Raw genomic sequence first — 17,285 nt, 5'->3', positions numbered from 1 at the left:
AGAGAGAGAGAGAGAGAGAGAGAGAGAGAGAGAGAGAGAGAGAGAGAGAGAAGAGAGAGAGAGAGAGAGAGAGAGAGATAGACAGAGAGAAAGAGAGAGACAGAGAGAAAGAAAAGAAGAGATAGAGGAGGCCAGAAAACACTGCAGGGGGAGGGTGTTGAGAGTGACAGGGAGGCTGTCATCGAAAGCGCCAAGAGTAGCCTACCATAGGCCTACTTAATGTATTCATGGGTCAAAGTCAAATGTTCAGCCAACCGTAGCCCGGTTTACGCCCTGCATGTTGTTGTATGTCTAGATCTAATATCTAGATCAAGATTTTAAAAACCCATGACAGTATTGAAAGTAGATTTCTCCGGCAGTGGATTTAGCTCGCACGCCGAAAGAGGAGTGTATTTTGTGCACAGTGTCTAGATGAGATCTAGAATCAAGATCTAGAATCGAGGTCTAAATCGAGATCAAGAAGAATCATGAAATGAAAGTAGAATCTAGATCTGTGACGTTTCGATAACCTATTGAATATTGAAAGTGGATTTTTCTTTCTGTGCATTATAGATTCTAAGATCTAGATCTAGGCTAGATCTAGATCTAAGTGAATCTTAGATCGAGATCAAGAATGATGAAAGTATTGAACGTGGATTCACTACTGTGAATAGATCTAGAGTCTAGACCTAGGCTATCGGTGAATCTAGATCGAGGTCATGAATTATGAAAGTATTCTTGAAAGTGGATTTTTCCTGCTATGAATAGATCTAGAAATCTAGACCATCTGTGACGCCTGTCGGTTGTTAAAAATGTGAATTTCTAAATTTAGATCAATCTATGGGCCTATGCCCCTTCTTTCAATTATAGGCCTATGTCTTTATAATCCTTTGAGATCTAGGCTAGATCTAGAATCTAGATCAGGTTCTTCTAGGAAGCAACAATTGGCATGTAGGCCTACGACTTTTTTTAAAAAGTGATTGAGCTGGAACTTTAATAGAAAGTGCCACGCCTTCGAAGAGGGGGAAGAAGTCTTACCCCTAGAGGTAGTCAAGAGGGGGTGCTACATGGATAAATTCAAGATAAAATATTTATGTTTTGTTTCTTTCCTGTTTTCAGTCTTTTTCCTTTTCTTAACTTTCCTAATACTTCTTCATTATTATTCCGTTCGTAGAATGGGTACTTTTACTAGTAATAATAATAATAATAATAATAATAATAATAATAATAATAATAATAATAATAATAATAATAATAATAATAATAATAATAATAATAATAACTTTTTTCCCCAAAAAATAATATATATTAATAATAATAATAATAATAATAACACCAACAGCAATAATGAATTTACAGGATTCCAAAAAAAGACAGTTTAAAATAATAAAATAATAATATAATCATCAGAACATGTAGAGAGTAAAAAGGTAGATCCTACCAGAGACATCTTCCAGCCACCCATTTAAAACAGCCTTTTTCAATTTAGAGGAGATGGAATCACGATGAAGGAGCATGAGGGCCTGTCAATCATCAACAAGAAAAGAAAGAAGACAGCTTGCCATGATATACGGTAGAACTTGTCTGAAAGCTCTCAGGCATTCAGGAGCTGAAAACTATTTGCAGTTGAAAAGAAAAGAAAAAAACATTTTGTTTGTCTTTATTGTACATCAGTGCAAGATGTAACACCGGTACTCAAAGTATGGCACATTTGACCCATATGATGTGATTCCGGCAAGTTTCAGTCACTTTTTCTCTTCACTAAAAAAAATATGCACAGCAGCCGAACCTGCATTGTGCAGGGAATAATCCACTAAAATTGTGAAATACCCTTTTTTTTAATGACATTGAATAGAATTACACTAATATATTCTAACATACATTAATTACAGCTTGTTCACTTTTGTCTGTTTAAGGTTAAACCAGAATAAAAATAAATTGCTCTTTTTAATTGTCTTAGGTTTTTGCATGCCAGTGCCAGTCTAAAAGTTGGACCACCAACAGAATCTGAATGCCCACTAATGTAATCCACTGAAAAATAAGGTTCCGGAGAGTTTTCTTTGGTGTTGGCCTAAAATGGGTAAAAATATAATATACTGGTGCTCAAAAAGCAAAAGGTACTACTTTTTTGTGAAAAAAATCTAGTCTTTTGAGTCTTTACATTTTTCCTTTCATGTGAGTAATACGGAGTACTCTAAAAAGTAGGTCTTGTTATAAAAATAACAATTTAGTGCTTCACTTAGAGTTCACAGCACCTAAGTTAAAGAGCCACATCTCAACAAAAAAGATGTTACCATTTAAAAAATATATATGGAGTAAAATTAAATAGTTCTATATAAAAGCCTCATATTTTTTCTGTTTAGCCCTAAAAAATCATAACAAAAATGGCATTTTCAATGGCTCTGCAACTTTGTACCGGAATGCTTTCAGGGCTCATTTAAAATGTGAAGTAAAAAAGAACATTTACTGAAAAATACTATGACAAATGTTAAAAAACATGAAACTGAGAAAATTGCATAAGTATTTAAACCTTTCCCTGCAAAGCAGATTTGCCAGGTGTGGTTTCCTTGACCCAAGTATATTCTGGAATTTTCAAGCAAGCTAAATTTTGTAAGTGCATGCACATTGTGATAAAATTTTTAAGCTGTTCTTTAGAGGTATTAAACAGGAAATCTCTATTTGTGGGCAGCTGGGGATGAATTGTGCCCTCAGGAAATCCCCAGGAAGGGTAAGAAATATGCTCAGATGTGTACAAGAAAAAAAATAAGAGTGAGGTAGAAATTTAAAAAACAATTTTTTAAAAACAAAATATGTTTAACATAAAATTATGGGTTTTGACATTCGTAAGTGAAGTACAATAACATAACTAAATACAGATGACCTCTCTAACAGCCACCTGTATAAGACAATCACCCTTACAAATGGCCACTTTTCATTTCCTCTCTTGCACATTTTTACATTATAATGACACTGTGCAAGAGGTCCACCTGTCTAAGACAAACACCTTTCTTCTCTGTAGGCTAATTGGTGGCTGTCTCAGACAATTTCCACAGCAAAAGTTGAGTTACTTATGTTCTACGACTGTCTGCACTGGCAGCTGGTTCAACATGAGGGAAGACATCAGTATATGGAGGAGGCTGCTCATCACTTGGCACAATCTGGCAGGGCAGGCCACTACCTGGTACTACGCTATTAGGGTCCTTCTCTGGAATATCACAGTATGCAGGAGGGGCCATGCAAGGAGGCCAAGAGTCGACATAAGACCACGATGCTGTGGCAGCCATATCACAGCCGTCTGGGCTACCTGATATCTGTATTGGTATTCCCTCTGTTCTATCGTCGTCTCCTCGGTTCACAAGAGAAATGTTTTCGTCCTCGCACTGCAGTCCGTTATCTGCTGAGGTACCTAAAGGGATAGAATTTTTTCAGAACATAAGGTAACAATAGCGATATGACAGGGTTAATGATATCTTAAGCACACTCATATTCATACATTCCCTACTCCTACTTGCTCTTGGTTTCAAATGCCAATAAAAAAAAACCTAAGCAGCCACAAGTAAAATACAAAATAACAAGCAACAACTTATAAAACAAGCTCTCTATCTGTCATGTGGGGGACAGGGGTATATTTTCAGCATTCTCTGTCAGAGACCTAACTTGAAGAGTATTAACAAAACATACACTCCAAACCATGACCAAAATGTCACATATATTCCTTCCTACTAGACAGAATATTAATTGATATCACTGGCTGACTTATTGAGACCAACCCAGTTACAACTGTCCTGCAATATTCAGAGGGTTTCATTTGGGTTTTTTTTGTTTTGGTCTTTTTTGTTTGGTTTTTTCTTTTGGGGGGGGGGGGTCTTTTTTAGGGGGGGGGGGATCCCCCTAATAGTCATAGGGAAATGAAAATTGTCAGTGTTGCATGAATTTAACAATCTCATGATTTTTATCCATCCATTATCTTTGCAGTTAGGTTTTAAAGGTTTTTTTTTACCTATGTGGGGTTCATGAAAACTAATTTTAGTCTATGTGTTCTTGTAGAGCAAAAAAAGATCTTTTTGGTCATACCTTCAACTTATTGTCATCCAGTTTAAATATTACTACTGCTAATGAAATAATAATGTTGTTTTTTACACACATAGGCTACTCAAATGATAAAGATTGAAATAGTTTTACAATGCTTGAGTCTATTTTAATTAGGGAATCTGCAGAATTTTTTTTTACCACAAAATACTGCTCCCTGTTGTGCGAATGAGGAATCAGAAGAGTGCATGGTCTCCATGAGTTTAGCAAAATTGTGAAAGTGGGAGGTTCTGAAGCAATGGTTTAATGCTTTGTAAAAGAAAAAGTCAAAATAATTTAAAACAGTTTTCATGGGTCCCATAGAACAAGAACTCACAACTGCCAGATAGTTTGCACATCCATTTGAGAAAGGCATTGTTAAACAAAAACAATTTCACAACTTTTGAAAAGTTCACTCGAGACCAGCCAAAAAATTATTTTTAATAAAAGAGTTGTACCTACCTTTAAGTTTAAGCACAATATAGAAAAAGCGGGGACTAAAAAGCACTTCATGTGGGCTGAAAAGAATTATAGTACGTTCTTAAAGAAAGTTGAACTGTATATTCTAACTTGTTTGTAATAGGAAAGAACAAAAAATTATATCTCACTTGTGCTAGACCATGTCGAGAGTTTTGTGGGAAACAAGGTATGGTGTAGGCCTACATGCAAATACCTGAAGCAGTGGCTGCTCCACTTGTAGCAACTGTGTGTCCCTGACGCGACGCTTTCTGCCTCTGATCTTTCTCCAACCTCCTGATCAAGAAAATCATCACAACAGAATAGCCAATAGCAATAGCAAAAATCCTGAACACAAGTAGAACCAGAGTCTCTACCTCTGTAAAGACACAGAGGAAAAACAATGCCAACGCCTGTCTTGACGCTGTATCATTTTCAATATCCGAATCTTCTTTTCCTGAGAGTACGCTTGTGTCTGAGAATTCTCGAACTGTGGAGGAGATTTAAAATTATAATTGTTTAACTGTTTTAGTAAAACAAATTATATTGAAATACCAGATGCTTTTTAAAAAAATGGGGAATACACTTCAGACAAAGAGGATAAAATTCAGAAAGCTATATAATACATTTATGTTTTTTCATAAAAGGTCATTTACTGGACTCAAAACCTCTTTTACCATGGTAAAGTAGAACTTATAAAGGTTACATCTACAATAAACATATGGTCTACTTAAAAGACTAGAATAGTGAACAAGTGAGTTGAAGCCATCAAATATTTGGAAGCAAATATACCCTGGAGTCCTCTTAACATAAATTTTCATTGAACAACTGAATAAAATGCTTAACAAAAGGGATACAACCCTGCAATGAAGCTTAACCTGTTACAAAATAGCAGTGTAAATTGCTTAGATAGTTTGACTTCCCTTTATCAAAGGACAGGAATAGTAAACGAAAGGCTGACTGTAAATACCCGGAATACGAGTAAATATCGCACAAATGTGGACCTGGCAGTAAGTACACGGTACACCATGTAAAGACCGCACAGAGGGGGAGATGGCGGTAAATACACGGTATACCGTACGTGTAAAGACCGCACAGAGGGGGAGCTGGAAGTAAAAATATGGTATACCATGGGCTCGCAGCCCGGGTTGGTTTTTAGAGTGAGATACACGTATAGATCTTATTCTGGCTGAAGGCCTAGATTTCTGGGCTTTTCTCAGTTGGTAACACGGTAAAGTAGGTCTAATGGAAATCGTCTGTTTTGCTGCTGCTTTGGATAGGGGGCACCAATGGACTTCGCACGCCTTAAGAAGTTGTGTCACAAGGGCATAGTGTTGTGGTATACTTATCCAAACCATTGCCTTTTTCAAAAAATATTCTTTCACAAAGAATGCTCCCTAAGCCAGTGGTTCTTACCCTTCCCAGAAGGTCGATATTTACTAGCCATTAGTACTTCGTAACCCAAAATAGACCAGACCTTTATGTATACAAGTACATGTTGATGTAGTTAAATTCATCGTGACCCATTTTGAATCATATTTGTTTTAGAGGGGAAAATATTCTGATGATCCATGAGCTTTCAGATGTGACTATAACATGATAAGTACTTGGCTGGGGACAACTGTTGTAAATAAATGTGTCTCAGGCATACTTTGGACCAATACAGCTGACTGAGGATGAGTCGATGTCCTCGGAGGAATGAAAAAAAGATCAACTCATCCGAAGATCAACTTCACAGTCGGGACCACAAAACAACAAAGTTCTTCCCCAGCTCATGCTCATAATAATAGATTTTAATTTTAGTCGGCTACTGTGGTAAAAATCGTGGCAACAGGAAAGGTTGCCAAGCAATATTTATTCACGTCATTCATCACAGCACGCGCGTCTCTCCGTGCACGTGCGTGTGTGTGTGAAAGAGAGAGAGAGAGAGACAGAGAGAGAGAGAGAGAGAGAGAGAGAGAGACAAAGAGAGAGAGAGAGAGAGAGAGAGAGAGGGAGGGAGAGGGAGAGGGAAGGGGGGGTTGCAAGCGCCCACTGATGGTTATGCTAACAATAATTAATATGCCTGTACTCGTAACATGTAACTCTGCGACAATCTTTTTAACTTTCACTCTCACTGCACTGATTAAGTTTTGTATTCCTGGTAAAACATTCACTCTTTGCCATGTTCTTAATTCTCACATTGTACAACGTCCGTTATACACGAACTGTAGATCACTACTAAAACCCCTTGAAAAGTGAACGCTATTAGTATTAGTGAAAAGAACGTTTTATACAGGTACGCTTTAAATAAATAACTTTTAGATGGTAACAATTCTTACTGGGACTCCAAGCTATTGAAAGTAAATATTATACTAATTATTAAGTTACAGTCGAGAATACTTTTTCAGCCCGGTATGTTATGCTGAAATTTTACTGTATTACGCGGTATTCATTGTCTCGTGATGTAGGATACCCTTTAACTTTGACCTTGAGTGGAGGAGAATCTGCAACGGACGTGGTTATTGCACCGTGGTGTCAAATACACAAGAACCTTAGTAGAACCTCATTGATATAGGCCCACACCCTCTCTTGCGCTTCCTTCACTGTATCATGAAAGTTTACTTTAATCATTGCTTGATCCCTCTATATTTATTTTGCTTTAAAAACCAAATAATTATATTTCCTGCCCTCCCTTAACACTCGCCAAATAGAACAGTGTGTAAGTCATATTATATGAAAGCACACTATAAGATCATCTTCACGAAGAACTGGACCTGAAACAGACACCGTCGATCATGGTTCACTATTCATTTCTCTACGTGGGTGCTCTAAAACAAAAACATATTACAGTACATATATATATCTTACGCTTTCCCTGTCACCCACAATTCAAGTTCAGTAAGTTGTTCTTGGTCTACTGACCATCTACGCCTGCCTCTTTTGCCTTCTATTTTTTTTCAGTGAGAGCAATGTTGAAGGCATTTATGTCAATTTGACTGTTGTAGAAACTGCATTAAAATTTGTCTCTTCCTAATACTTTGCATTACTCAACTGTATGGCTTCATTCACCATTGCCTCATTTCATTTCCATCTATTAAAATTAATTCATCCTTGATGTCTCCTAAGAAACCACATCTTTTTGCTTTTATTTATTTTCACTATATTATAATGAGATACTGATTAGTATTATTGAGTGATATTCTAAATAACGCACACAAAAAAATTCATTCTTAAAGCAGCACTGGACTGGCAGCGTGTTGCCCGGGATTCTGACCCCAGGGTCACACTGACCTCACGGCACGTGCTCTCACGAAATGAAGTATCTTGAATGTGACGCAGTGCGAATATTTATTTATCAGAGTGTACGGAGGTAAAACACCCAGTCACTAGATAGGCTATAAGACATGAAATGTGTCATTGGGGATGGGTTAAAAATTTAGGACTCAAAAATGGCAAACACCGTTTTTTTCTATATTACAAAAATGTCTGGTCTATTTTGGGGTCACCACGTACAATGAGGGCAAGAGAATCTTGGATGAGGGGGTAGTAGGGCCTACGTATATATAATGCCATAACCTGCTAACACAAAGCCACCAAGTTACCTCTCAAAACTACCAAGTAGGGTGGTTAGGGACAAATCAGAGATGGTCAATGGAGGGTTGTCTTTCCGAGGGCCTAGTAATGAAGGGCACCGATTCAGAATCAGATCTAGGTCTCTGCATCTGATTGGGCAATTTCAAAAGGTAGACTAGGCCTATGTTAAGCTGCGATTGGCACTTTCAACAATTTATGCTTTAGTAATTCCCTCCACCAAACGGTCGGTTAACATAAGCCAAATTGGTATCCTAAAACTGTCCATGTAAATACTGCACGGTGGGCGGTGTGGCAGTAAATACACATTGACCGTGTATTTACCCATACCCTAAATAAGAAACATGAAACAAATCTTTGCTCAAAGAGTGTATAAATGTACAGACATTTAGCATCCATATAAACACAATTAAAGAAATTTGGAATGTAGAGTAGCCGATATCTCTCTCATCAGGATACCAGAAATAATGGAGAAAAAAAATTCAATGAACAGCACCTAGGCCTATTGATAAAAACTTTAATTTGTTTCAGTAAAAATTATTTTGAAGGGGCCTTACTGTCAGTCATAAAAAATTGCAAAAGAAGAAATATCTTTCTCTGTTAAAACATACTTTTAAAGTAATAGTTGAAGCTGAAGGCGTGCAAGTATCTGTCCTCCAGAACATAAGAGTAGTTTACAGATGGCTCCACTGCCACTCTGACCACTCTCGATTTCCACATGACCATGCAGTATTCTGAGTCAACGTATGGTTTATTATCATAGTTGAACTTTCTGAAAAAAATACATGATATACATTAGGGGGGACTTTTGTGTCATTGGCAAGACAAATTCACTTTGTTTTAACTACCAGCAATTTACAAATCTTCTGCTCTCTGTTATTGTTTTATAGCCTAATGTTGGCAAAAACATTTCTGGGGGAATTTGCCTAGGATGCCTCAAATCTCTCTCTCTCTCTCTCTCTCTCTCTCTCTCTCTCTCTCTCTCTCTCTCTCATTATCTTTGTCTCCGCCCACCCTCTTCCTCTCCTGTTTTGCATTTTACTACAGACCATCTACAGATTCACAGTACAACATTAGAAGTAACAGTGTAAAAATATAAATATGAATTAGCATCTAAGTATTTAAGTAGAAAACATTTAAGATTCTTTGAAAGAAGCATTTTTTGTGTACACAATGCCCTAGGACAAAGCGAATATTTATGAGGCATGCAGACAAAATGAGTAACTTCTCATTGTCTAGGAATTGAGATATCTGTCAAAATCAACACAAGGGATAAGTATGTAGATTTTCAAATGATGCCATTTTCTTCAAGTTTAACACTTCTTTTTTCATTATAAGCTATATTAATAAATCATACAAATTCACTGGCAATTTATAAATTTTCTATAGAGCCAAATTCCAAGAATTAAGTAACTCATTTCATCAGCACGTCTCATTTATTGCTTAAAAACTACCATCGCACGATACACAGTGTGAACAGATACCCCTTAAGCTTACAATAAGAGAAGACAGCCAAGGGTAAAGAAATGTGTTTAAGTACAAGTAAGTATAGTAATGTGTGTCCACATTTGTGTATTAGAGTGTGCATTAAAAGTATGGGCAGATGGCAAAGCCATGGAGTAAATAAACATATTGCCTCACTCTCTCTAGACTTTCAACCCACCTGATTTCATCAGACAAGAAAAACAAAGAAGCACCACCATCGGGAAAATCAACATGTTCAAAAGTAAAGCAGATTTGCTTATAATCCCGACAGAGGCGATCAGGAATGAGAGTGATCTCACACATTGCTGCTCTGTCTTCTTCAGAGGCGTCGACATGGGATATCACCCTCCCACTTGAGCCTCTTACATTCTCTTGACCATTAGGACAGTCTGCTTGTGAATGCAAAGCAACTGGGGGGAAAAAATTTGAACAAACACATAAAATTGAACTCCTCCTTAAAAAAAATAATGAAATTGAGTTCACTATTATTACATCTTCAAGTTTACAACTTCACTGGCCCACATGTAGGCTATTCCACAGACAATTTTATGATAATAAAAATTGCTTTATATAGTGCAGATCAATGCTCTACAGCATGCTCTTAGCACTTCACAACTTTTATTACCTCAGCACACCGCAGAATACTCACAAACATGCTCTGCATTGTTTGTGGGAAGCATACAGTGCAAGCAGCCAATTAAGTGCTTAACCACTAGAAAACTGACAAGTTCTTTTATTATCTATAGTAGTCTATAATCTTAACCATATGGACTCCAATGCACTCCTGAGTGTACTCTTTCTTTAATCTCATTGCAAAGAATGTAATCTTTCAGGTGGTGCAAATCTGACAGCTGACTTCAGAGGGGAGCTCGAGCAGGCTACATGGGTTCTGAAAGACTCACTCAACCAAGGCTCAAAGGTTTACCACAGTGTTTTTCTTACTATTTGTTTGGACAAACATTTAGCTTTAACAGCTCTGGCATAAACATATCATCATGTTAATAAGTCTTAGTTAGAGTTTTACTGCACTTACAACACAATAAGGTCATATTATAAGTGCCAAAGATTATAGGTGTTACAAGAGAGTAACAAAACACTGAAAAAGAAGGAGGAGAGATTTAAGGATGATATGACAGGAAAGAATTGGGGCAAACTACACCAGAGCACCTGCCACCCACCTATACATAATGTCAGAGTCAGGGAGAAAATGATGATTTCAGTAACAAAAACAAGGTAGTAGAACTTAGTAGAAAGATGAAAACATACCAAAAGCACTAAATAAAATACTGCGTTTGGTAATACTGCTCATACTCAGAATAAGATTCTGAATAAAGCTTGATTGAAACATGAGGACCCTAGCTTTAAGCTTGTACGTTTTCTTTGTTTGTTTGTCTAACTCTTGCTGTTTTTATATATATATATATATATATATATATATATATATATATATATGTGCTTTGTTTGTTGTTTTTGGTGTATGGTTCTTTTAAAGGACGGTGTGCTTTTGTTCAAGTAAGGCACGTTTCTTTTTTGGTACTATGTTCCTTGTTGGAACACTGAGCATGCATGAAGTTACCTCTCAAAAAAACCCTGCTGAGAAGAAAAGCTAAGGAAAAACTTTGATCCCATGTGAGTCCGAAACTCTGTACTTCCACAAGTTACCCAGGTTCGAAATCATCTGTGCTATTGCAGCTGAATTTGTTTGGAAACACCTTTTATAGGAAAAGAAACTTGTCATGAATATAATATTCATTGACTTACAGGCATCTGAATGATTCTTCCAGAGATAGACTCTGGTGAAGCCACTGACATCACAATAATTGTAACTGTTGTACCAGATTATGAGGCTGTCGTTGACATCCAAACAATTTCTGCCATCTTTTTCGGAGTCCATTTGATATTCATTCTCACACCATAGCAGTTCCTGAAATTATTAATTATATTCATTGATCAGAGCAAAGAAAAGGTTGAAAAGTCAATTTTCAGTTATGTTATACTACTGCATCATTTGCAGAGAGAGAGAGATTTTGTTTTCACAGAGGTTCTGCGGCGCTCGCAACTGAATAAGGTCATATGAGCGCCAAAAGATTAGAGGTGTTACAAAAGATTAGAGGTGTTACAAAAGAGTAAAGAAGGAGGGGAGATAAGGACGATAGATGTTTGATAGGAAGGAAGGAGCAAACCACACCAGTGCACCCGCCAACCACCCACACAGAGAGATAGAGAGAGAGAGAGAAGAGTGAGAGAGAGAGAGAGAGAGAGAGAGAGAGAGAGAGAGAGAGAGAGAGAGAGAAAGAATTTGTCTGAGAAACACACTGTAACAATAACTGCCATTTGGTGTTGGGCAAAAGCAAAACAGACAGACAAAAGCCACTGAAAGAAAAAAGAAGCAGGACCTTTCACTCTGTAGCACCTCCAACCACCTATGGATAGACAGACAGACAGACAGACAGACAGACACAGACATACAGACATAGACACACACACACACACACACACACACTCACACACACACACACACACAAACACACAGGCATACACACAGATAGAGGAGACATTGTTGGCAAGAAAATGAGAAACTATTTCTCTCTGACCTTTAATTCTGGCAGCAATGTCTTTCCTACCCTTGAGGAACTGTGTAAATTGTTCTTAATCTTCTCCATCTTAGAATCAAATGTAAAGTTAAGGTCTTTGAGAAAAAAACATTGTATTTTTACAGTAAGAATATGTTGTCGTTTTTTTAATCATCTTTTCTTATATTATTTCATGAAGGCCACAAGGAGACTTTTTTATGTAAATGATCAGGGTTTTGTTTAAATCTGCTCAAGTACTTTCAAATATATATAGAATTGGTTGTTTTTGCTCATACGTCCTAATAAATAAAAATAATGCTTTCTTCACTTGACTTGTGCTTTTAACTTGCTGATGGCACAATAGCTACAATCCATGTGTGATAAAAATACTTACCAAGACATCATTCCTGGAAACCACATTCTGCTTCTCATATTTTATGCGGGATGAGCAGTCACTAATATTTTGAGGGCTCTTATCATAGCAAATCTTGTATGTAGCACTTAGAAAGCTGTTTGCAGCAACAAATTCTACTTTACATTCTCTGTACTGTAAAGTGGTGCAGACATCAGCTTTTTGGCACTTAATACAATCCTCCGTTTCAAGAAATACTGAATACTGGGTTCGAGTGTCACGAAGATCAACTACCCGTGAACAGCTCCTCTCTGGTTTATCCACAAAAAGAGTGACTGAAAAAATAGAAAAAGTCAAAAATTTCATTGGAGATGAGAGTTTATTACACTACATAAGATTAGATGAAATGCTAAAATAAACAAACACCAAGATTAACCTGCACATCATTTCCAACATTAAAGCATCATCACCATTATCATCATCATCATCCTCATCATCATCATCATTAGCAGCAGCAGCAGCAGCAGCAGCAGCAGCAGCAGCAGCAGCAGCAGCAGCAGCAGCAGCAGCACAGACCAAACAATTCCCCTTGTTCTTGTTTTGTTTTTCTTGAAGCATATCAATTTGTACCATGTCAGCACATTTTTATATACTTCAAATATCTGTACCAAAATCAGGGCACAGGACAAAAAAATAACTATTAAAAATGAAATACTAAAAACAAAATGCTATCATCACACCCAATCCTAAAATAATTATTTATTGATACCACTTATAATACTACCAAAATCATCCTATTTAATCCCCCATTCCTCCCTTTTTTGCTTTCCCTCATCTTTCTTTATTACCTGCTCCAAATAGATATCAATACTTGATTGATTGAACATAGACGTTTTAAGGTACTATCAACACAGTTTTGGCCATGTACATGCTGACCAACAGAGACACCCATAAAAACTATTAAAAAAGAGATAGTCTAGAAACACAAGATTTCATAGACGTACTTGATCACCACCAGGATTTATTGTGACAAATTTACATATAAAAATTGCGTGTTAGAAAGAAGTTAGGGCACATACTCTTTGCGACGTCTGTTTCGGGCGATACTGTCCGATACACACTCTGAGCATTTGTCAAAATTGTCTATGACATGACATTTTCCATTTGCTGAGCCTTTGATGTACATGGATCTTGTACGGTTTAAACTTCAGATTGTACTTCAACATGCAGCGATCAGATTTCTCTAGCAATACTTAATACAATACTATGATGATGAACTGACTTTTTAGGTTCCTCGCTCACAGACTCCACCACCACTGCCACATTCTCAGCAGTGTGCACTTGTCTTATATTGCTATATGACTTGAAGTCAGCCACCCACTGAAGTATGTCTACTTTACTTGGTATTTTCTTACCGTCTCTGGTGTTAATTCCAAACCGCTTACAGAAGAGATTCTGTGTATGCGGGACTTTGTTTCGATATATATCTTTCAACAAAAAAATATGTGTTGTTCAACAGTGAACTGTACCTTGGGAGTGGCTATGGATGCTTCCCAGATATCGTTGTTCTTGTTACATGTTTCTCCTTCCGGATGGTTCAGCTTGCTTCCCGTCAATTTTTGTGTGAATTGTGCACTTTGGTGGAGATTTATAGGCTTTCCCGAGGGTAAAGGTTTTTTGGGGTCAGTAGGTATGCAGTAGGAAAGAGAAAGAGAGGAAGGCAGAGAAGGAAATGGGAGGACAATATTACAGAGTGGACAGGAAAGACGATGGGTGACAAACTGAGGAAAACAGAGGACAAAAATAGATGGCGAGAGCTGGTTTTCAGAAGCAGCGGTGCCCCCACGTTTGTCCCAACCACGGGATAGAAGAAGAAGAAGAAGAAGGTATACACCAACTTTCAGTTTACTGAGAGCAAATGTAACCCTTTGATCCTTGACCTCCTGAGGTTACTGTACCCCACTGCCTGAGCTCCTGAGTGAAATACGAGGGCTGTCCCATGGAAAACCGGAATTTGGCTGTAATTTGAAAACTATTCAATATTTTCACATTCTGTAAATGCACACATGTAAAACAATCATTTAGGAATGTCCCGATTGAGCACCATGAGCATCTCACAAACCAAACGAACACAGCAGTTCTCCAAAGATGGCTAACCCCTTTGAAAATTGCTCAAGGGTAGAAGTGAGTTCTGTCATTCGGTTTCTGACCGCAAAAAGTCTCAAACCTATAAAAATACACACTGAAATGAAGTCAGTTTATGAGGAGAAAGTAATGGTAAAGCCACAGGTATATGAGTGGTGTAGTAAGTTCAAAGCCGGGGCCTATGGATGTCAATATCAAAGTTCACCCAGGACCTTGCTTTTCTACCAAGACTGAGGACAACAAGAGTCGCATTAACGAACTCCTTCAAACAGACAGACGCCTAAAAATTCATGAAATTTCCGAGTCGCAAAACATTTTAAAGTCGACTATCCATAGGATAGTGTTTGATGAGCTGCACTATCGAGAGGTCTCTGCTCGATGGGTCCCAAAAGAGCTGACAGCTGACCACAAGACACAACGTGTTGAAGTGTCTCAGACTTTGTTGAAACGTTGTTGCAAAGCTGTCACAGGAGTCATGAACGCATCTGGAGACCTCGAACAATAAGATGAAGCATTCCTGAGAAGCATTATTACAGGTGATGAGACTTGGATACACCACATGACCCCTGAGACGAAGAGGGATTCAATGGTTTGGAAGCACAGGTCTTCCCCTCCCCCGAAAAAGTTTAAAGTTCAGCCATCGGTGAAGAAACTCATGGCCACAGTTTTCTGGGATGCTAAGGGTGTCCTGCTTCTTGACATTCTGGAACCAGGACAAACAAACTGTTAATGTTAACAGATACTGCCAGACTCTTGGTAAGTTGAAAGAGGTTGTGCGCCGAAAAAGACCTGGCCGGTTGTCCAGTGGGGTCATTTTGCAGCATGACAACACAATGCCACACCCCGCAAACGCTATGAAAGACTGGATCCAAAGGTTCGGCTGGGAAGTTCTGCCACACTCCCCTCACAGTGTTGACTTGGCCCATCAGATTATCACCTTTTTGGATCAATGAAACGCCATATGTCTGGACAGCAATTCACCGACAACGAAGACCTCGTGAAAGCCGTGAAAGATTGGTTGAAATTCCTTGACGAAAAATTCTTCAAGGAGGGTATCTTCTCCCTGATCCAGCGATGGGAAAAGTGCCTCCAGCAGGATGGTGATTACATGACAAATAAAGCACATGTTGAGGTATGATGTGTTACATTTTTTATTATAATAGGACAAAGATTGTTGCTTTTATAGACCTTTTCCGGTTTTTCGTGGGACAGCCCTTGTATTATTTACATTCATATGATCATCAAAATCACATTCCAGAACCCATTCTAAAATGCACACTGCCAGACAGACAACATATCTCTACGTTTTCACTTACTGTTCTTCTGTTCGGCACCAACAAGATAACCAAACAAAAAGATCATCAACGCCCCAGTAGAAGGCATACTAGTCAAAGTCCTTCACTTTTGGATCAAACCTAAAAGATGAGAAAAACTTCACAGTGATCAACTAATTAGGACGTGATTACAAGGAAAATCAATTTTTTTAAAAAGGAAAATAACCTATGGTGTTTTTCCATTTCTTAATTTTTTCCTACGAATAGATTGCACAAAGACTGAGAGCAGAAAAAGTAATCATACTTAAAACATTTGTGACAAAATATTCGTTTTCCGATAAATAAATCTACTGCAAGACGGACACTTATGCTTTTTTTAAAATAAAAAGGTCGTGAGAAAGAATTTTTGTCAAGCAGTTCGAATCAGACTTGGTGGTTTGCTTCTCTTTGTTCAACATCTTCTCGTTTAATTGTCAGGATGTGGGCCAGTTCTTAGCATCGTGAAAATACCAGCTCCGTTTTTAAAACAACATTGTTCATAAAATTTAGCAATAAGCCACTACGCAGTGCTTCATCAAATCCTGAATTAAGTGCATTTGTCTACTAATTGCTTGCTCTTCGTTTCATGCTTTCATTTTCAATCGATCTATAGAGATCTAGTGACAAATTCGTCTCGCGTCCAGATAACAATTATAAGGCAAAGAAAAGAGAAAATATTAGAATCCGGATAATATAAAAAATGTAATAGCGAGGCCCCCAAATATTGATGGGATGCATGATGTACTGATGCAATAATTATGTAAAGAGGGCCTGAAGTGGTACCCTAGTGTTCGTATGACTCTCTTTTCACGTTTCAGTTTACTAGAATCTAGACTAGATCTAGTAAGTTGTAAACCTGTTCACTACCTATGCTACGTTACAATTTACTCACCAACAGTAGTTTACCTATTTCCACAATACAAATTTCCGGCTCATTTTGTTGTTTCAGCTGTATGCTCCAGATTAATCAACCAACAATAAGCCCAACGAAGCCTTTCAAACCCCTTTTCGATTGGAGTACCTCGGAACTGTTACTTTTTGCGATTAAAGTTGGCAGCCTTTGAGCTGGAGAATTTGGGAGGTGAAAATTACTCACCCTGATGCAGAAAAATTAATCATTCTAAATACCACAACAAACACATCGAGCCGAGTTCATGAGGACAATGAACATGGTACAATAATGTACGCGTTAGCGGAGATACATTTTTTCTGATTGCATCTGGCCTTACAATAATTGATTTTTGCCTAGGGTTGGGGTATGTCATATTATATAATCTCATTATATGTGTATATGTATAATTAATACATATCTATATATCATATAGAGAGCCTATATTATAT

General features: G+C 37.7%; 1 protein-coding gene across 2 annotated transcripts; it reads right to left on the bottom strand.

The window, feature by feature from the left end:
• Positions 1-1,956: 1,956 nt before the first annotated feature.
• LOC101853293 lies at positions 1,957-17,122 on the bottom strand. 2 transcript variants are annotated; one of them, XM_013091496.2, is made up of 8 exons: positions 16,851-17,122; positions 15,948-16,046; positions 12,529-12,821; positions 11,323-11,485; positions 9,740-9,971; positions 8,688-8,848; positions 4,721-4,993; positions 1,957-3,385 (listed from the first exon to the last, which is right to left on the bottom strand). In XM_013091496.2, the coding sequence occupies exons 2-8, from the start codon at positions 16,012-16,014 to the stop codon at positions 3,048-3,050; spliced, it is 1,527 nt and encodes a 508-aa protein (XP_012946950.1). In that variant the 5' UTR covers positions 16,015-16,046; positions 16,851-17,122; the 3' UTR covers positions 1,957-3,047. The 2 variants fall into 2 exon arrangements, with proteins under 2 accessions (XP_012946950.1, XP_005091996.1); XM_005091939.3 differs by having other exon boundaries at positions 16,837-17,121.
• Positions 17,123-17,285: the final 163 nt, after the last annotated feature.

Source organism: Aplysia californica, unplaced genomic scaffold (genome assembly GCF_000002075.1).
Source record: "Aplysia californica isolate F4 #8 unplaced genomic scaffold, AplCal3.0 scaffold00038, whole genome shotgun sequence".
In the NCBI taxonomy this organism is placed as follows: domain Eukaryota; kingdom Metazoa; phylum Mollusca; class Gastropoda; order Aplysiida; family Aplysiidae; genus Aplysia; species Aplysia californica.
The sequence above is the reverse complement of the archived record's forward strand: the minus strand, read 5'-3'. Positions and strand labels throughout refer to the sequence as shown.

Excerpts from the sequence above, each read along its gene's own strand:
- LOC101853293 (XM_013091496.2), bottom strand. The coding sequence starts at position 16,014 with ATGCCTTCTACTGGGGCGTTGATGATCTTTTTGTTTGGTTATCTTGTT. Across the intron at positions 4,994-8,687 it reads CTTCAACTATTACTTTAAAA|TTCGAGAATTCTCAGACACA; the intron begins GTATGTTTTAAC and ends TCTCCTCCACAG. Across the intron at positions 3,386-4,720 it reads TGGAGCAGCCACTGCTTCAG|GTACCTCAGCAGATAACGGA; the intron begins GTATTTGCATGT and ends CTATCCCTTTAG.